The sequence below is a fragment of the Dama dama genome, chromosome 11 (genome assembly GCF_033118175.1).
Source record: "Dama dama isolate Ldn47 chromosome 11, ASM3311817v1, whole genome shotgun sequence".
Taxonomy (NCBI): Eukaryota; Metazoa; Chordata; class Mammalia; order Artiodactyla; family Cervidae; genus Dama; species Dama dama.
In genome coordinates this window covers 35406538-35428814 of record NC_083691.1, presented here as the reverse complement: position 1 = coordinate 35428814, position 22277 = coordinate 35406538, and the positions used below count along the sequence as shown (strand labels likewise).

Below are 22277 nucleotides of genomic sequence, written 5' to 3'. Positions count from 1 at the left end.
CTTCTGCTAATGTGGTTGGGTCTTTTTGATCATTCCCAGAGGAGCCAGGCTTAATGGCTATACTTTTCATTATAAGACATATTTCATTATAAGGATAATTTTGTGCTACAAAGTACAAAATGTTGTTTTTTTTCTTCTCTTTGCATTCTGCTATTGAAACTGAGGACCTAGCAAGCAAGTCTTGAAGATTAAGGCAGCCTACAATTCATGGACACTAGCTCATAGCTGTAGCTCAACCCCCAGAAGCGTGTAGAAAGTCTTCAAGGCTGATAAAATATGTAGGCGGCAAGTGGCATGTCAACTCAAACAAGCCTAGCTCTGCCTGTTTCAGCTTGACATTATAAAGGTGAATTGTCTGAATCGTGAAAGGGCGAGTGGTATTAACCTTAGGACCAGGAGGATGGCAGCTCTGGAAAGCAGCTGGTATATAAATCTCCACCGGTTGAGAAGTAGAAAGATACTTAATAGAAGGGTAATTGAAGGATTTTTTTTCTTCCCCCCTAAACACAGTTTGGCCAGTGTCAGTGGGAATTATTTTACTCCTACTCCAGGGCAGGGCCAGCTTCTATGGTGTCACTAAAGGACACTCCAGTGACTGGCTATTTGCACTAGACTTGGCACTACTTCTCCTCTGCTTTCTGGAATTCCCAACAGAGAACTTGTCTTGGCGATCAAGGTAACAGTAGCTCCAGAAGCAGCTACTAAAATACACAGTGATAATTGGAAGTTAGTACCCATTAGTGGCTTCCCTGGTAGCTCAGTGGTAAAGAACCCCCTGCTAATGCAGGAGACACGGGTTTGATCTCTGGGTCAGCAAGATCCCCTGGAGAAGGAAGTGGAAACCCACTCCAGTATTCTTGCCTGGGAAAGCCATGGACAGAGGAGCCTGGCAGGCTACAGTCCATGGGGTCACAAGAGTCAGACACAACTTAGCAACTAAGTACTACCCATTAGCACCACCAAACAGATTGATTTAATAAATTTGTTATAACACTTCTAAGAGTAGGGACTTTGGAATCTTAAAAAAGTCAAATCAAGAAGGAACTCTAGAAGACATCTAGTGTGGGTCTCATTCTGTATTTGAGAAACTTAAGGCCCAGAAAAGTAAAGTGGCTTATTCAAGATAACCAGCAAATCAATGGCAAAGTTGGAGCTGGAACCTAGGTTTCTTTGGGTAATTGTTTTTAGAATCATTGAGTCTAAACCTCTTATTTATGAATGAGGGCACCAAGTTCTACATGTGAGAAGAAGATGCCAACCAAATGTGAAAAGCCTGGATACCAACAAAATTCCCCAAAGTCCCATTCAATGGTCTTTATATCAAATTTTCCCTTTCTTCACATCTCCAGGGCTAAAAGGAGATAGAGATGATGAAGTAAAGAGTGGATGACTAATTTGCTTTTTGGCACATATTCTATTGATCCATGAGCAAGCATTGAGAGCCTTCTAGGTGTACAAACACTTCAACCACTTTGGGTAAAAAATAATGATCAAGGCAAGGGAAATAGAAGGTGAGTATATCCTAAAAGTAGGGCAGCAGATGTGAAAGGATTGGACACAGTGATGATTCTTGCAAAGAAGCCCAGAAAAGATCATACAAAGTCTCAGAGCACGGCCTCTTCTTGCCTCTTCTCTCTCTGCCTAATCAGTGACCTTCCCTATTCCCTGCCCAAGAGAGAATAGAACTCAGATTAGCTATCCTAGCCATGGCGCTCCTCCCTGGAGGGTGATTGAATAGATAATATGGTTGGCAAACAGGGCTGTGAGAAGCCTAAGTTCCCTTTGACCTTCTCTTCTTTTTTAGGAATCTGATAAGAATTTTTGCTGAGCATCAGTTGTGCACCAGTTGTGTGTAGATATTGTATTATCCTGCTGGTTCTTACAGCAATCTCCAGAGGTAGAAATTATCATCCCTAATGTATAAGAGAGGACAGTTGAAACCAGAGAGGTTAATTTTCCTGCCTGACTTAGATTCACACCTTTCTGGTTGCAAAGCCCAGCTCTGACCAGTTGACCTCAAGCCTTCTTCATGTCACCAAGTAACTTGACAGAATGAAAATCTTTTCATGGTTCAACCTCTTAGCCCTTTTTTTCTACTTGCCTTTTCTGAAGACATCGCTCGTAATCTGAGTTATACAAAGCACACTATTTTCCCCTCTTAGTCTCCTTCTCATGCATATGGAGCTAAGCTGCCTGTGAAATTTATAGCTTCTCACACCTGGATAGGGTGAAGGTTATGGATGAGATGGAGGCCAACTTCCTGGAGTGGAGGAGTGGGGCTGGAAGGTCACATCTGGGAGACAGTTTGCTCCATTGACCATGGGCTGCTCCTTGCAGGTCTGGAGTGCAGCTTTGACTTCCCCTGTGAGCTGGAGTATTCCCCTCCACTGCACAACCTTGGCAACCAGAGCTGGTCCTGGCGCCATGTTTCTTCTGAGGAGGCCTCTCAGATGGACCTGTTGGATGGGCCTGAGGCGGAGCATTCCAAGGAAATGCCCAGAGGTAAGGGTAGAGGACACTGCGAAGTGTCCTGAATGGACCATGATGCGGATGGGATATCTATTTCTGTTTGAAGTTTTGTGTCTTCTCCATCCCTGTTCTATCCTGTTTCCTTTGAAACCTGTTTTTAATATCTGTGCCTTTCCATGTCTTGGACTATACAAGGGAGAGGAGGCTATAAGTTCAATTTCAAGATCAATCCAACCCATTGGATTGAAGGGTTTAGAAATAGGATTTCATAGCTGTCTTTCATGCAGATTTCCCAATGTAAGATGTAAAAAAAAAAAATGTTAACCTGTTTGTTTATTTGGAATGGTGTCATCTCTAAAACATAGGACATCCAGTTAAATTTGAGCTTTAAACAACAAATGATTTTTTTAGTGTAAGTGTGTCTCATGTAAGTAGTTGGGACATACTTATACTGAAAAAGTATTCCAATTATCCTAAAAAATTCAAATGTAATTGTGTTCTGCATTTTTATTTGCTGAATCTGGCAATCCTACTTTGGAGTGTGTTGTATAACTGAGTTAAATGTTAGTTCCAAAGCCATTAATGACTATTCGGACTGCATATTAGTTCTGTAAGGTGCTTCCAGTAGTTCTGAGCTGTTTATGAACATCCTCTTCTGAATTATCAGTACTGGAAAAGATAGGCTCAGAATAAGTAGTGGATGCTTGATAAATATTTGCTGAGTTTTTAGAGAGATACAGAGGCACTAAGACCTAATCCTTCCTCAGGTCTCTCTAAGGCAAATCTTAGAGCCCCCAATTCCTTGGACCCAGAAAATTCTACTGGCCCAGCATTGACAGCCTATATTTCTAGCTTTTAGGAAGAAATAATAACTGACATAGTACTGGATTTACTGGGCATGGCAGAGTAGTACTTCCAATTGCAAAGCCCTTCCAACTGCATTGTCTCATTGGATTCCAGTTTTGTGAGGGAGTCAGGGCAGATGAGAAAACTAGGGCTCAGAGAGGGGAAGCAACTTGCTGATGATCAGCTTATACATGTGGGTCTACAGGTCTAGATGTCTGCCTTGATGAGTCATAGACTGGAATACTTTCCACCTTGTCACGCCTCTGTCTTTATAGTAAAAGCTGTGGTGAGAGCTGCTGTGGGCCCAGTTCTTAGGGGTGATTATCTCAGACAGATGTTCCTGGGAAGCACACAGGGACAGAGCTCAAGGAAGCTCATGAGGACTAAAAACTACTAACTAACGTTCCCAGGCTTCCCCCTTGGCCTGGAGCCCTGAACTGTGAGGCCCCTTTCTTTTATACTCTCCCAGGATGACCTTTTCTATTTTTATGACACTCTAGAAATTTCTTGACTTTGATTTGTATTTAAAGCTGCTTTCACCTGGATACTGATGTGTAATGGGGGGGGGGGGGGGAGGTGTTTGTGTGTAAGTGAGTGGCTCTTACCCAATAGTGCATCCAGATCTTCTGGAGAACTTAAAAAGATACTGTCTAAATGCTATAACCTAAGATTCTGATTCAGTAGATGTGAAGTAGAGCCTAGGAATCTGTAGATTTTCAAACTTTATTATAAAATCAAGCATGTACAAAAAAGTAGACATAATATATATGTGTGGATTAAAGATTACAATATAATCAGTACTTGCATTCTCATCACCAAGTGTAAGAATTTGAACATTGTCAGTTCCTTTACAACCATTTCTTCTCCCACCTAGATAAAAAATCTCTCCTTTTCCCCAGAGGTAACCATTACCCCACACTTTGTGTTTAATCATGCATTTGCTTTTCTCTATGGCCTTACTCCTTATGTATATAGCCTCAAACAACATATTGATTAGACTTGCAATCTGTTGTATAAATGGAATAGTGTTTTGTGATTTGCCCATTTTAATACATATAGCTGTGGTTCATTTTGTATTGGATCCATTACATGAAAACACCACAGTTTGTCTCTTCCACTGTTATTAGATATTTGGGTTGTTTCTAAGTTTATGCTATTACCAATAGCACCACTATCAGCATTTTTGTACATGCCTCTTGGAGTGTGTGCATGTCCAAAAGTTTCCCTAGAGCATAGAACTTGGGGTGGAATTTCTGGGTCACATGGTTCACCTTCCATTTCAATTCATAATCCAATGTATTTTCCAAAGTGGTGGCACCAACTTATATTCCCCTTAGTGATGTGCATCCAGGATTCTACATCCTTACCAGTATTGGGTTTTGCCAGACTTTGTCATTTTTGTTCATTTGGCAGATGAAATACAGTATGTCATTGCAACTTTGATTTCCATGGGGCTCTGTTTTATTTTATGATTGTATAAGTTTCTCAGGTGATTCTTAGCTTTCTTGTATTATTGGTGTGGATCCTTTTTCAGGCTCACTCACATTTAGCCACCGCTAGTGATGTCTCTGGATTCCAATTCCTAACCCGTTGAAACAGTCCTGTGTATACATGCATTTTTGATCATAGGTTTTTTATTTGATAACTGTTGAATTATGATCAAAGTTCACTGAGATGAGGAAAGAAGGACAAGTGGCAATTATCCACAGACATGGAGGTGTCAGACTTTATAACTTTGAAAATCAATGCTTTTTACATTTTTAAACAATTTTAAAGCAGTGCCAATAGATTGTGTTTTGCCACACTCTGACCTGTTTCTCCTCCCCTAAGCTCTGTCTTATGATCTTTAGCATCTGCATGTTATGCTGAGTATCGTGAAGGGGTTGGGGGTGGGGAAGGAAGGAGAGGAGAGGGGGAAGAAATACTTCCACTGACTTCACAGTGGTCCTGAAAGTGGAATATTGAGGACTTCATGTTTCTAAAAAGCTGGATCCCAAGGGCCAGGACATGCACTAAATGTGAACTTTCCCATTATATGAATCAGTCAGTTCAGTTCAGTTCAGTTGCTCAGTCGTGTCCGACTCTTCGCAATCCCAAGGACTGCAGCACGCCAGGCTCCCTGTCATCACCAACTCCCGGAGCTTGCTCAAACTCATGTCCATCGAGTCGGTGATGCCATCCAACCATCTCATCCTCTGCTGTCCCCTTCTCCTGCCTTCAGTCTTTCCCAGCATCAGGGTCTTTTCCAATAAGTGAGTTCTTCACATTAGGTAGCCAATGTTTTGGAGCTTCAGCTTCAGCTTCAGCATCAGTCCTTCCAATGAATATTCCGGATTGATTTCCTTTGGGATTGACTGGTTGGATCTCCTTGCAGTCCAAGGGATTCTGTCTTCTCCGACACCACAGTTCAAAAGCATCAATTCTTTGGCATTCAGCTTTCTTTCAGGATCAGTCAGGATTTGAATATCCACTTTTTAGCAAGTGTTGCCAACTTCCATCTCTCTGAAAAATCATTGCTCTCCCTAGTGTGATAGGATCTCACATCTCTGAAGATATTGATGGAACAACCATGACAAAAGCTTCTGTAGATATATCAGTTTACTTTATCATAAAGTTTTTTAGTGAACAAACACATCCAAATATAATTTGGGGGAATCTCACCATTGTCAGATACTTGTGTTTATTTTTCCTGGGGTCTAGTGGAGGGATCTATACTCAGCCTTGATCAGTCTTAGAAACAAAAGACCAGCCTCCCAGCTTTTGTAGGGCTGCCTCTGGCCTCTGTAAGGTCACTGAGAGGTGTTCAAAATTTCCAGTAATGGACCACCTGTTGTTTTTGAAATCAGTTGATTACACTGCTACCTGTTTGTTCCCTAAGTAGGGTTGTTCCTCATGAAGCAGTCTGTTGTATCTTAATGTCCCTTGACCTTCAGGGATAAAGGAGAAGAAGGTAAGGGAAGAGAAAATGACATGTCGAGTCCAGATGGGAGCAAAGCAAGGACCTAACTCTCAACTGTTTAGAAGCTTATTTCTCTGTCATTTTGACAGAAAGAATTGCTGTTGATGGAGATAAGAAGGAGTGATGAAGTGCCCTTCAATAGAGGATCCCCCCCTTTTTTTTAACTCAACATTTATTGGTTGGATGGTATTTAGACTCTATTGCAATATTTCTTGTCAGGGGATATAGAAGGGCCAGAGAAAGGTGGTGAGATAATACCAATCATAGATAATGAACTGTAGGAGTATAAATTCTGAATGATGTTAATTTATGGCCCTTGTAGCTGAGAATAATAAGGGAGATACAATGCAGAGCAGCAAGATAATAAAAAGTGATGATCTTGATGGAACATAATATTATAAATTAATAAAATCTTGAGGAATCATCAGGTTGAGGCGTTCTATGACTTTTTAAGAAGTGCTAGGGGCATGTTCAGGAATCAAGATTGCTGGGAGAAATATCAATAACCTCAGATATGCAGATGACACCACCCTTATGGCAGAAAGTGAAGAGGAACTAAAGAGCCTCTTGATGAAAGTGAGAGAAGAGAGTGAAAAAGTTGACTTAAAGCTTAACATTCAGAAAACTCAGATCATGGCATCTGGTCCCATCACCTCATGGGAAATAGATGGGGAGACAGTGGAAACAGTGTCAGACTTCATTCTTGGGGGCTCCAAAATCACTGCGGATGGTGACTACAGCCATGAAATTAAAAGACGCTTACTCCTTGGAAGGAAAGTTATGACCAACCTAGACAGCATATCAAAAAGCAGAGACATTACTTTGCCAACAAAGGTCCGTCTGGTCAAGGCTATGGTTTATCCAGTGGTCATGTATGGATGTGAGAGTTGGACTGTGAAGAAAGCTGAGCACCGAAAAATTGATGTTTTTGAACTGTGGTGTTGGAGAAGACTCTTGAGAGTCCCTTGGACTGCAAGGAGATCCAAGCAGTCCATCCTAAAGGAGATCAGTCGTGGGTGTTCAATGGAAGGACTGATGCTGAAGCTGAAACTCCAGTACTTTGGCCACCTCATGTGAAGAGTTGACTCATTGGAAAAGACCCTGATGCTTGGAGGGGTTGGGGGCAGGAGGAGAAGGGGATGACAGAGGATGAGATGGCTGGATGGCCTCACTGACTCGATGGGCATGAGTTTGAGTAAACTCCGGGAGTTTGTGATGGACAGGGAGGCCTGGTGTGCTGTGATTCATGGGGTCGCAAAGAGTCAGACACGACTAAGCGACTGAACTGAACTGAGGGGCATGTTCAATGTCTACTCCTTCCGGTATTTTGGAATGCAGTAAAGGGAACATATTTTTCTTCTTCAGCAAGATAAGATTTTGATCTCTAGCTAAATCCTAACTTTAAAATGGGAAGCAGATTAGCAGCCCCCCTCCCAAATGCCTCCCCAACCCTTCACGCAGATGCAGACACAATAAGACCAGGAGTAGACTCAGCTGGGAGGGGCTAACTTTCTTCCTGTATCAACTGAATTCTTGTCCAGGGCACTGATTCTCAAGTTTTTGCTTTGTTTTGTTTTGGGGGGCGGGGGGTATTGAATGAAACTCTGCTCCTGAGATTTTTCTGTTTATCTAGGTAGCATAATAGTTTTCAAAACGGTTGAGAAATACTGTTCTGGAGCTCTGAAATGCCTAGCGAAGCTGCCACGGGTGACAAGGGGACCACATGGTAGAGTGGGGTCATTTAGTCTTTAGGTTCACTCCTGCTTTACCCTTTTGTGTTGGTTTCTTGTAGCTGCTGCAACAAGTAAACACAAACTGGGTGACTTAAAACAGCAGAAATTAATGTTTTCCCAGTTCTGGAAGCCAGCAGTCTGAAATCAAAGTGTTGGCATGGTTGGTACCTTCTGGAGGCTCTGCAGGAGAGTCCCTCCCATACCTCTTTCCTAACTTCTGGTGATCAGTAATTGCTCCCCTCACTTTGTCTGTATAGGCAGTCTTTAGCAAAGACCTCTGGTTTTAGCAGTTTGTTGAAGCTGGGAGAGTAGTCAAGAGGGATAAGCAAACTGGAATAGAAGAATGTAACTGGAATCACACACACACTCCAGAACAGAATGATGTTCCTTTTCATGTGTGTCAAATGGGGTGGTCCAAACTGGGACTGTCTCTGTCGAGTGGTAGAGTCTCCCTAACTATTCTGTTCCCTCTGCCTACCATGGAGTTTCTGTTTTAAGGCAGTGGTTTCTAAACTTTATTTTATTTTATTCCCCATTAGTAAAATATTTCTGAGCCCTCTTGCTATGTGTGTATTCATCAGTTATATGCATATATATTTTTTCTAGCTACATAATATTATTGGTAAAGCTTATTTTGCTTCTTACTTCTTTAAAATAAGTGTAATCATGCACATACTTTGGAGCCTCTGCAGGACATCTGTCCTCTATAAATGGAACTGAACTTCAGGATTTGCTAAGACATGTCACCTGGCCCCAGTCATTGATGAATCTGTCCCTTTTCAGTCCTGTAGGAAGTTGCCTGGGCAGATTTCTCCCTGTCTGTTCACCTCCCATCTCCTGAGCTATGCTGGCCAGGTACTCTCCATCAAGGCCTTACAGATAGGTTTAGCTCTTGTGGTCTCTCTGAGTTTCAAAGACCATTTAGTCTCTTTTTTCAGAATCAATATGATTTGAAGAGGAAGAAATCACTTCCTGTCTAAGTACTACTAACATACTAACTCACCCTCAAGAATCGAAAGATATTTTTCTCTACAATTACCTGACAGACCTGAGGAACAGGGTTGCAACCAAATGTTTTCTACTGGCTTATCTAAAAAGGCATCTCAGTAGTGAAAAACTAGAATTCATTTAAGTGCTTACACAATAAGGATTTAGTTAAATAAAACATTGTTGTTTTTTAATTGGTAAGTCATATCTGACTCTTGCAACCACATGGACTGTAGCTTTCCAGACTCCTCTGTCCATGGGATTTCCCAGGCAAGAACACTGGAATGGGTTGCTAGTCCCTTCTCCAAGGGATCTTCCCAATCCAGGGATCAAACCTGAGTCTCCTGCATTGCAGGTAGTATACTTAAATATTGTGCAGCCATTATATTTATGCCTTGTAAAAACAATAATATAGGAAAGTATTCAAAGCCTATTATTAGATTTTTTCAAAAGATTAAACAATGTATATTATGTAAATTGTTTTGTAAAAGAGAAAAATGTATATGTAGGTAAGAAAAAAGTCTATAAGGAAATATACTAACATAGTAGCAGAAGTTATTTCTAGATGACTCAATTTTCAGTGATTTTTATCTTCTGTGTGCTCTTAGTATTTTCCAATTTGAGTCCATTATTATGTATTACTTTTATAATAAGATAAAGCATCATTATTTTTTAATATAAGGGGATAAAAATTCTCATTTGAAGGTATGTCTTATTGAATTATTTTAGACTTTCCTGGGGGAGGGAACATGTTAGCTATTTTCTGCCACAACAACCACCAAAAAGCCTGCGGTACTGGCTGGAGTGAGACAAACAAATGGGCAAGCCTGCCTTCCTGGGTATGGTGCAGGATACCAACAGTTCACATCAGCTCACAAATCCAGAGCACCCCTTGCTGGGCCCTGTTTCTGTTTGATTTATGCTTGGAGAGTTACAAAAGGTAATCACTCGTGCATAAGGTTCAGGAATTCACCCAGGGACTAAGTGCAGCAAGTAAGTATGAATGACATCAGCACATTTCAGTTCAATTCACATTCCTATTTCAATTCAATCTTTGCCCCTCCAGATGTATCAGAAGGATTTCGGGTGGTCGTATTGTTTTTTTTTCTTTAATTGAAGAATAATTGCTTTACAGTGTTGTGTTGACTACTGCCATCAATGGAGAAAAGGGAACCCTGTTGCAATGTAAATTGATACACCCACTATGGAGAACAGTGTGGAGATTCCTTTCATTTTTTTTTAATAGGGTTTTAAACTTTACTTTTAATTAATTAATTTTTTTTTTTTTTTGTCTGTGCTGGGTCTTCATTACTGTGTGTGGGTTTTCTCTTATTGCAGTGAATGGGGGATACTCTTTGGTTGCAGTGTGCAGACTTTTCTTGTTGTGATGCATGGCTCTAGAGTACGCAAATCAGTAGTTGTGGTATACAGGCTTGGTTGCCCTGCAGCATGTGGAATCTTCCTGGACCAGGGATTAAACCCATGTCCTCTACATTAGCTGGCAGACTCCTGTCCGTGGGACCACCAGGGAATTCCAATGTGTTACATCTGAACACACTACTTATCATACTAAGGCCAGTGGTGCTGTTTGTGGTCTCTTATCCCTGCCCTTTGCCTGGAACTCACCATGAGAGGCCACGTTGTTTCCCTGATTCTGCCTACAGAAATGTAACCCTCATCTCCCGAGAAGTGAGATCACTGGGCTTTAGGTCTTGACCTTTCAACAAGCTGTGACTTGTGATTATTTCATCCTAATGATTCTGGTGCCAACCTGACAGCTGGAACTTAAGCTCCAGAGAACTTGCCTTAATGAGTTGGCATGCTTTTGGGGTATCTAGTGAAGTATTTCTTGCCTCCCCATCAGTATGGGCCTCTTCCAGGGTGTTTCTTCTGCCTTCTATGGGAAGCCTTCAGTGGGAAGGGATGGATTGTGGTTATCTGGTGCTGAGTATGCCCTTCCTCAGATGAATCTAACAATCCTGCCCATGGAGAATGTGGGTAAGAAAGGAGGACAAGAATTGGAGGGAAAAGGGACCTGGACTCTCATTGCAACTCTGCCATAAGGGATGTCACTTTACCTCTCTGAGCTGTAGGTTCCTCATCTGTAAGGTAAATGTCTTAGACTAGATTATCACTAAGACTATTTCCCACTCTGATACACGACTGTGTGTAGGCATATCCAATACAAAGGACAGCCATGTACCTGACACAGAATTTGTGAGCCATAGAAATCATCATCAGCCTCAAGAGATACACCCAACTTCCCAAGATTTAGCCATGACTTCTGGAATCTGGACAGTCTCATGGCTCAAGTCACTCTTCAGACCACAGCATCAAGATGGGGCACTGCCTCTGGAAACCTGGAGGTTTTGAGTAAATTCTGGGAGTTGGCAATGGACAGGGAGGCCTGGCGTTCTGAAGTCCATGGGGTCACAAAGAGTCGGACACGACTGAGTGACTGAACTGAACAGGACTGACATGGCAAAAGGGACTTCGCAGGTGAGATTAACCTGGATTTTCCAGATGCGCCTAATGGAATCACAAGGATCCTAGTGAGTGAAAGAGGGAGACAGGAGAGCCAGAGTCAGAGAAAATGTGATGATGACTCCAGATGAATCAGAGGTCAGAGAGAAACAGAGATTTAAAGATCATTTAAGTGCATGCTATTTGTATCAATTTAAAAATTCCGTTTATTCTTTGAATTGTGTATTTCTTCATTAAATCAATAATTGGTAATTCCCTACTGTAATCTACAGTGCAGGGTACTGTAGATTAAAATCTAAGTCAAGGGAACATCCAAAATCAAGGCGGTGGACACAGTTCCATGTAAAATGACAGCACAGCAGCTGATAGTGTTGAAGATGTAGGAAGAGGCCGTGAGAGAAGGAATGCAGGCCACTTCCAGAAGCCAGAAAAGGCAAGAAAAAGGATTCTTCCTCAACTTTCATCCAGAAGGAATACAGCCCCCCAAATCATTTTAGACTTCTGACCTCCTGAACTGTTCAATAATGAATCTGTTGTTTTAAGCCATTGCATGCTTGCTAAGTCACTTCAGTTGTGTCCGACATTTTGTGATCCTATAGACTGTAGCCCGCCAGGCTCCTCTGTCCATGGGGATTCTCCAGGCAAGAATACTGCAGTGGGTTGCCATTTCCTTCTCTAGGGGATCTTCCCTACCCAGGGATCAAACCCACATCTCTTAACATCTCCTGCATTGGCAAGCTGGTTCTGTACCACTAGCACCACCTGAGGAGACCTTTAAACCATTAAGTTTCTGATAATTTGTAAGAGTAGCCATAAGACACTAATACTGCTGGTCCTGAGCAAGTCTGGAGGAAAACTGATGTTCTTAAGGCACTTTTCTAGAAAAGGCAGGGCTCAGAGGACTGACTGGGCCTCAGAGTTACTTCCTTGTAGTTACTGTAGGTGTCCTTTGACTTATTGCTAGGAGGGCAGTCTGTAGACTTCCTCCTGCACAGGGAACAGGCAAACATCTCTTTGGACCAGAAATAGAACAGAAAGAGCGGTAGCAGGAACTAAAGCTACAGGTACGCAGCTGCATCTGAGGGTCTGGCTCCTGTGGGTAAGGAGGACAGAAGGCCCCCAACAGAGAGGTCTGGGGAGGATCATTGCTCAAAATGGGGGATCTGGGGTGAGGCTACATCACCAGGGGAAGGAAGCTGTGATGCTGCCCAGGACAGTACCTATGAAGTTCTTGTCAAAGGTGGCTGGATGATGCAGTAAAAGTACACATACAGGGCCTGTGGTGAGCGGCTGCCAGTCAGGCCCTGGGTTCTGTAGCAAGTGAAACTGGAAAGAGCTATAATCTGTGAAGTGCTTTTCTATTCATGATCACCTTTGATTCTCATAAAACAACAAGACAGGTAGTGTTAGTGTACCTAATGTATAGGTTGGTAAACTAAGGCTAACCAGTAGGCTTTGAAAAGAGGAGGCTGGGTCTTTCTCATTCATTATGATGTCCCACGTTTACTCAGAGGAGACTGGGTCTTGCATTGTGATGTCCCAGGAGCCTGGCCCAATGCCCAGTATAAAATAGACATTCACTAAATGTTTCTTGATCCACAGATGGAGGCTTAGAGAGATGAAGTAAGTTGCTCATCTACAGAGTCTACAAAGCTGGAATGTGAAAGAGTCAAATCTTGAATTCTAGTTTTTCAGTACCAAATTTTATGTTCTTTCCATTATATCAAACTCGTGAAACGCAGTGTTTCCCAGGCTTCTCCTACATAAGACTCTCATTACATGTCTGGCAGTATTCAGAAATTCAGGGCATCGTCCTCACACCAGTGATGCTGGGGGACTTCTGTTCCATAACACAACCAGCTTCCCTGTTGGCTCAGATGGTAAAAAATCTGCCTATAATGCAGAAAAAGCAGGAGACCTGATTTCGACCCTTGGGTCAGGAAGATCCCCTGGCATTTGTGAAGGGCAATGTCTTCAGATGGATCCTGGGAAGTCTACTTTCACCCATGTCTCCTCTGCAGATGGCCAAGTCAAGGAGTGCTGCCTAAGGCAGCCACAGCATGAAGCTTGCCATCTGGGCTACATAGCAAGGCAGTCAGTGTGGAGTCTAGTTATTGTGACTTGAATTGCCCTTTTAGAAATATAGGGAGCACTGTGCTGAGAGTTGGGAGTGGTGTCCTTAGGTACCATGTGAACCCAGGCCTCAGTTTTTCAATTGGTAAACTGAGTGGGTAGGGACTAGATAGGCTCCAAGAGTATGTGAAGTTGTCTTTCTGATTTCCTGTTTCCTCTTATTAAGACCTTTTATTACTGTTAACTGGATTTTTTAGCCTCACTGATTTCTATATATCAAATGGTTCAGATAAGACACATCTTAAAGAAATATGGGTTCTGTTTAAGAAAAGCTATGAACCGCTCGGAATTTATGTTTGAAGAGAGTTGAGGGAAAGCCAGGACCTTGCAAAGAGGAATAAAATAAAATTCTCTTGAGTGGAGATAACTACAGTGTAATTCTCCTTAGAGTGGAAAGATAATCTTTACTCATTTAAGATGGAGAAAGACTGGTCTGATATAAGTTGAAGAGAGATCTGGGGGTCATTTTACTCTGTGGGTTTTTTTTCTGACTTGTTATAAAAATCAGTGGAATAATGCACAAGAGACCACTCTGTAAACAGGGAAACGGCATAGTAGAGTAACACGTGGCCCAGCCTGATAGTGGATTTCCCAGCCGTAGCAGTCTGAAGCAGGGGTTGCTGCTCTGTTTTGATTTAAGAATCCTGACCCTCTGGGACTTCCCTAGTGGTCCAGTGATTAAGACTCTGCACTCTGAATGTAGAAGGCCTGGTTTAATCCCTTGTCAGGGAACTAGATCCCACTTGCCACAACTAAGAGTTAGCATGCCACAATGAAAGATCCTGCATATCACAAGGAAGATAAAAAATCCCATGTGCCACAGCTAAGACCCTGTGCAACCAAATACACAAATAAATATTTTAAAAAAAAATTAAAAAATAAGCAATCTTGACCTAAAAGACAGGAGGCTTGCTTGGTCCAGGTATCCATGCATAACATATTTAGGACTTTTTGGACATGACAAAAGAATTTGCTGAGAAGGACTGAGCACATTTACTTGTGGAAATACATTAGGTTCTAGAAATTGCATGGGGGTTCAGATCCAGGGTCCAGTTCTCCCACTGAAGAATACATAAGGACCTTTTACCTGGTGCTATTGTGGTAGTCTAGTTTTTCTTACCAAAAGCATTATGATCAATTTTGACTCTTTCCACTTCTTGCTTTATAATTCTTAGTACTATTTGCTCGTCATACTTAATAAAAAACACATTACTGGATATCAGGTCTTAGTTAATTTTTACAGAAGCTGTTATTATTTGGAAGTATGCTGGATTTACTTGTTTTACTAGACTTACTTTTAATGAAACTGGCTGCATACATGGTGTGGAAGCTCCCTGTGTCTTTGTTGTGGTACCCTGACCTGCACTTGTATTCTCTTTAGCAGCTGTCTTCTCTCTGATATGTTGGTATGGCTTCACCAGGAAGCATAGAACGAGGTATTAAGAGATATTATGCTGGCAATAAGGAATTATTTATTTATTCCTCGTAGAAAACAAGAATGGTCTATGATGAACAAGAATGTCTATGAAAATAAGAATGTCTCAAATGAGAGTGGCCTGTTTATTCTGAAGTAGATAGAATTAAATTCACTTTTGTAGCAATGACATAGAATGCTCCTATTAAATATCTTCACCTTCAATATCGCATGTGCTATACAAATAGAAAATATTGTTCAGATATCATTCCTCAGATCATATACTCTGCTTCGCCTAAGAATTATTTTTCTTCATTGACTAAGACACTGTGTTTATACCCCAAAAGTATCCATTCCAACAGTGGTGTACTTTCAGGGAGCCACAGAGTGTGGGAAGAATCAGTGCGTTTGTTGCTATTCCTCCCTCATCCAAGTTTTTAACACTGATTCTTCCCTAGTTATCCCTTAACTGTAAATTATATCAAAAACATTGAGCATATTAAAAAATAGTGTAACCAAAGTAATTAGTGCGTTCAAAATGAAGAATTTAGAGAAGGTAAGAATTTCAGTTCTATGGAATTGGCAACCCTCCAGTGCAGTTGTCCAGCCCTCACACAAGTGCTTCATTCCCTTCTCTGATTTTTTTCTGTCTTTGCTTTTCCCTCTGTCTTCTCTGTTTTTGTGGCCCTCTTCCCTCCTCAACCTATATTTTCTCCTTAAAAGCAAATGCATCCTTCCCTTCTATAACTCTGGACGCAGAATAGGCATGACAAGCCAGCACACAGACTGGAAGTGGGCTTCCCCTGCCAATAAAGATTAGTTCAGACTTATTGTCTTTCGTGTGACACATGTACAAACATAAATTTAAGAAACATTGCTTACTAGAGAAACAAGAAAGTTTAGCAAATTCTGGAAGTCTTGTGCTCCATGAGGAAATAATTACAATTAAAACCTCATGTAAGAAAAAAGTAAGCTGAGTCAATTGGCTTCTTTACCCCTGAGGTCAAAGTCAAGATTGGAAAGTCAGCGTTCTTCAAAAGGCAACCAGGTGCTTAGATGGAGTGGAAGAAGGATTCCTAACAACTCCTGTCTTTCAGAGGGATTTAGAGATTGAGTTTCTGCAGGAAATGTAATTAGCAGTACTTTCCCCAACACCTCTATCAGCAGCAGGAGCAGCCCACAACTTTTTAAAAATTCATGTTTCCATAAATGCATGGGTAAAGTCATTCAAACCATTTACCCTGAAAAAGGAAAAGGGAAAATAAAATGAAAACAGGGGAGAAACAACCAAAAGGCATGAGATTGATAAGGAGCTTTCCTGTGAACATGTTGAACCAGCTCAAGAAAAAGGACTTAGCCTGCATCATGAAGGACTAAGGCTGACAAGAGGGAATATGACGACCCTGAGACCAACTAGACTATATGGCACCTCTGTGTGAATTTGAAAACATTTCCTCCTCTGGGTGAAGGAATTAGGAAAAGATGCCTCTTCTGGCTGGGTGCAACCAGTGCTAGAACTTGTAGCTTGGCAAGCAGAACATGAACTGATGCTCAGCCCTACTCGCCCCTTCGCTTAACACATCTATCTGTACAGGGCAGAATCCACCCAACTGCATAAAATAGCCCTGTCAGTGTGTACCAAGAGCTTACTTTATGCCAAGCACTTGTCATGAAAAGAGTGAAAGTGTTAGTCACTCAGTTATGTCTGACTTTTTGTGACCCCATGGACTATGGCCTGCCAGGCTCCTTTGTCCATGGGATTCTCCAGGTAAGAATACTAGGGTGGGTAGCCTTATCATAGTATGCTTTATATGATTCTCAAAATAGTTCCATAAAATAGTTTTAGAAAGATGAATATCCATCTTTCAGACTAATAAAATAAAATTCAAAGAAATTATGTGAAGCAGGATTTCCAGCTATGGCCAAATGAAAAAGTTAGTTGCTCAGTCTTGTTTGACTCTTTGTGACCCCATGGACTATAACCCCAGGCTCCTCTGTCTATTGGGATTTCCCAGGCAAGACTACTGGAATGGGTTGCCATTTCCTCCTCCAGGAGATCTTCCCAACCCAGGGATTGAACCTGGGTCTCCTGCGTTGCAGGCAGCTTCTTTACTGTCTGAGTCACTACTTGCAAATTCTCTCCCTCAAAAGCAGCTATTAAGCTGGACTAAGCAGGCAAAAGCAGGGCTTCCCTGGTGTCTCACACAGTAGAGTCTGCCTGCACTGCGAGAGACCCAGGTTCAGTCCCTGAGTCAGGAAGATCCCCTGGAGAAGGAAACGGCAATCCACTCCAGTATTTTTGCCTGGAAAATCCCGTGGATGGGGGAGCCTGGGGCTACAGTACATGGGATCGCAAAGAGTCGGACATGACTGAGTGACTGAACAACAGCAGCAATCAGGAAAAAGTGAATGGTCTCGGAATGTGAGTTGAAATGTTCATTCCTCTATTTTCTGAAAGAGTATATGAAAAATTAACAATATTTGCTCTTTAAATATTTGATAGAATTTACCATGAAGACATTTAGGTTTGGGCTTTTCCCTGATACTAAACCTAGAAAAAGACATCACAAGGAAAAAACAAAAACAAAACCCCACTATCCCTCATAGACATAGATAGAAAAAGCCTTCACAAAATAAGCAAGCAAAATTTAGCAACATATGAAAAGGATGATACTGTGATCAACTGGAAATTATCCAAGATACAAGGCTTAACATTCACAAAGAAATCAGTATAATATATTAATAGGATAAAGGACATGACCATCTAAATAGAAACAGAAAAGGAATTTGAGAAAATCCAACATCCATTTATGATAATATCTCTCTACAGAATGGTAGTAGTAGGAAATTTCCTAAATTTGATAAACAGCACCTATGAAAAAACCCACACCTAACAACATACCTGATAAAAGACTCAAAGCTTTCTCCCAAAATTGTAGAAAAGGCAAGAATGTCTGCTTTCATCATTTCTGTTCAACATTGAACCTTACCAGTTTAATAAGGACATGAAAGAAAGATGAAAGAACTAGGGAAGGAAGAAAGGGATGGAGAAAAGGGAGAAATTAAAGACAAACAGATTGAAAAGGGAAAAAAGAAATTTTAGTATTGCCAGGTAACATGATCCTTTATTTAGAAAACCCAAGAGGATTCACACAAGAAAGCAAAAACTAAAAGAAAAAAATGAATTTAGGAAGATCACAAGATATAAATTGATATACAAAAATTAGTTATATTTCTATGTTCTAACCAGAAACAATTCCCCAAAGGGAATTAAGGTATCAATTCAAATGATAAAAGTGTCAAAAAAAACACAAAATTCTTCGGAATAGATTTAACAAAAATATAAACCTGCACACTGAAAATTACAGAGCATTGCTGAAAGAAATTAAGGGATAATATAAATAAAAAGAGAGACATTATATTTCCATGCATTGGAAAACTCAGTAGTGTAAAATGGCATTATTCTATAAATTGCTCTGTAAATTTGATGCAATCCTGATCTCTTCAAAAACCCCAGCATGCTTTTTTCCCCCTTTCCTTTCCTTCCTTCCTTTACTAAAAATTTATATGAAGATGCAAAGGACCTAGAATATATAAAACAATTTTTTAAAAAAGAAGAAAAGAGTGGAGGATTTACATTATCTTCTTTCAAAACTTTTTGTAAAGACAGTGTGATATTGGGGCAAGAGGCATATATATCAACAGAACAGATTTGAGAGTCCTACTAATGTTTATGAGCAGTTGATTTTTGACAAAGGTTCCTAGGCAATTCAATGAAGGAAAGGTAGTCTTTTTAACAAACAGTGCTGGGATAATTGGATATCCATACTAAAAAAACAAAAACCTTAGACCCCAACCTCACACCATATACAAAAATTAACTCAAAGCAAATACAGACCTAAGTATGAGAACCAAAACTGTACAGTTTCTAGAGAAAAAGAAAGAATAAAATCTTTTACTCTAAATTGAGAAAATAGATTTTCCCTGTGACACTAACATCATAATCAATAAAAAAAAACCAAAACTGATAAATTGTATCTCATCACAATTTAAAACTTTTGTGTTTAAAAGACACAATTAAGAAAAATGAAATAAGCCACAGACTGGTTGAAAATATTTGCAAATTATATATTGCATAAAAGATATGTATAACTCTTGCAATTCAATAATAAGCCTGAAAATCCAGTTAAAAATGAGAGTCATATCATCCACTTCAAAGGGATTTAGTGAAAATTAAACAAGATATGCATTGAAGCTCTTTTTTGGTACAATATTTGGCATATCGTCAATAATATATGGCAGTGATAGTTATGATTAGAAAAGTTATCACTAATTTATAAATAAGCAAGTTGAACTCCAGAGATGGTAAAGAACTTGCCCTAGGACACTCAGGGTATAAGCAACAGCAGGAACCAGGTTCTACCTGGCAGTGCCCAGGAGAATTTAGAAAATTTCAGAGTGAGCTTCACATTAGGTGATTAAAACGTGTTCCTTTGTACCATCCCATCATTCATGGTGACCAAGGATGATCCACCTCCAGTATCTCTGTTCCATCACATTCTGCTATTAGGGGAGGTTGTGGGCAGAGGAAGAGGGAGAAGCAGTTTGCCGTTAGTGGGCAACCCTCATGGTTTCATAGTTCCCACTCCTTCCCTCAATTCTCATTAATTGTTTAGACATTATTGTAGTTTCTTATCATTACTATTTGGAATAGAGAAAAATTGGAAGCTACTTTAAATGTCTGTTAGTAAGGACTAGCCAAATTAACTATGATTTAACCATAACAAATTTAATTACCAACTAGTACTCTTGCCTGGAAAATCCCATGGATGGAAGAGCCTGGTAGGCTACAGTCCATGGGGTCGCAAAAAGTCGGACACAATTGAGTGACTTCACCTTAATAGATACTTATTGTGAAAAAAATTTGGATAGGTGTATGTACTGTCATGGAAATATATTTGATATATAGTTAATTGAAAAATGTAGATTGTAAAGCATTGTGAATATTATGGCCTCATTTTGATTTATATGCTTTTTTTTTAATAGAAAATATCCTAGAAACATGTATGTGTGTGTGTGCTAAGTCTCTTCAGTCGTGTCTGACTCTTTGCAACTCCATAGACTGTAGCCCACCAAGCTCCTCTGTCCATGGAATTTTTCAGGCAAGAATATTGGAGTGAGTTGCCATGCCCTCCTCCAGGGGATCCTCCCAACTCAGGGATTGAACTCAGATCTCTTATGTTGCCTGCATTGACAGGCAGGTTCTTTACCTGTAGCATTACCTGGGAAGATTGGAAACGTGCATATAAAACCATTATCATTAGTTACTTTTAGAGAATAGGATCTTGATTGGAGAGCCAAGGGGATAATACACTTTTGTGTCATTAGAATTTTTCATATATTTCTTTTGTAATTAAAACTGAAAGAAATATAATATTTTAAAATGTTTTTATTTTAAAATTCTTATTTTCATCTCATTTTAAAAAAGAAAGTTACTTAAAGTCACACAGCTAGTAAATGGCACATGCAGGATTTGAACTCAATATCAGATCTATGCCTTCTTCACCATAACTTCCTCCTTTAGAAGGAAATTGGATGAGAAATTTGGAAGTGCTTCCTAAGCATAAAGTTATGAATCACTGATTCAGGTATCAATGGAGATCTCAAATTCTCCTATTTGGGAGATGCTAAAAAATGTATAGTGTTATGGAATGGTTCAGGAAGATGATGAGGGCCTTGTGAAGAAACAAAGGCATTGACCAAATGACTTCTGAAAGGCCCTTTCTTATTCTTTTGTGATATAGCAGAATAAGGAAATACCCTTATGCTGATTGTATCAAATTAGGTAGCAAACTTTCAAAATAGCAAGGTAGCAATCCTAGAAATGACCATCTAGTAATTCAATCCCTGTTAAAATAGTGGAACAAATATTAAGAGGAAAAAAATACTGTCTAAGATAATGGAATTATGAGCAATAAGCATTATGGGTTTTAAAAGAACAAATCATGCCAGACAAAGTTGATTGCTTTTTTGATTAGTAGACTAAGGGGATAGAGTAGATGTAATATATCTTGATTTTAGCAAAAGGTTTGATAGTGTCTCATGAAATTTTACTCAGGAAATTAATTGAAAATGGCCTAGAGATGAGCACTGTTGCGTGAACTTCAGAGTGGTAGCAGGACAGCAGAAGGGAATAAGAAACAGCGATGTATCATAGTGGGGAGACGTGGGGCGGGGAGGTCCGGGTTAGGGGTCAGTTCTATTTAATTATTTCATTACTTCTCAGGAAGAAGAGGAGGCAGCTCTTACGTGAGTGAAATTTATATTATATCTTATCTCTGTGCTTTCATGAAAAATATCCTTTGAAAGCTAACAAGTCTACCTGGTTTCCAGTCCCAGGTATAGCCTTGATCTGGATCCCAGAAGAAGCCTTGTGTATGCAAGCAATATCATACAGTGTGGTCCTGTAATGAAATTTAGTTCTAATTCTGAAAAGTGAAAGTGAAGTCACTCAGTCGTGTCCGGCTCTTTGTGACCCCCATGGACTGTAGCCTACCAGGCTCCTCTGTCCATGGGATTTTCCAGGCAAGAGTACTGGAGTGGGTTGCTGTTTCCTTCTCCAGGGGATCTTCCCAACCCAGGGACTGAACGCAGGTCTCCCACATTGCAGGCAGATGCTTTACCATCTGAGCCACCAGGGAAGTCCTTCTAATTCTGAATGATGAGTTAAACATAACAGTCTTAGCCAAGAGCCCTGCCTATCCTTGTCACCATGCCCTTATCCTTCATAGGCTTCCTCTCAACCCCTAAATATCTGCGAACCCCCTAATATCTTGGAGCCCAGCATTTAACCCTAAGATCAACCCTCAGTACCTACTGTTTGCCAGAACCATGGTAGATATAAAGTATAAAGAAGGTCATAAATGCAAAAGACAGAAAGGATAGTTCATGGTTTACAGTAGGTGACAGACACATTAAACTGATAATGATCACTGCAGTAATCAAATTTAAAGAACAGTCTATGGAAAAATAGAGGAGTCTAAGAGTAACGTTAGATGGAGGGGAAGGGGAATTGGGAAGAGCCAAAAGATTGTTGAGGCCCACTTCTAAAAGGAGGTGCTATTTGACCAGTCTTAAAAAATATATTGTGTAAGATGGGGAAGGAAAGGGAAATTCAGGCAGAGGACAGAGACAAGTTACCCATCCTCCATAAGTGATCTGTGTAATTCTAACAGCAATCATTTCAGCCTTA

At 40.5% G+C, this 22277-nt stretch overlaps 1 protein-coding gene across 1 annotated transcript in view; it reads left to right on the top strand.

Annotated features, from left to right (window-relative positions):
* Positions 1 to 22277, top strand: part of ALK (ALK receptor tyrosine kinase) — a 716806-nt gene that overhangs the window by 227055 nt on the left and 467474 nt on the right. The window contains exon 3 of the mRNA XM_061156236.1: positions 2338 to 2502. Coding sequence (XP_061012219.1) covers positions 2338 to 2502 — 165 coding nt within the window. The remainder of the gene's footprint in view (positions 1 to 2337; positions 2503 to 22277) is intronic.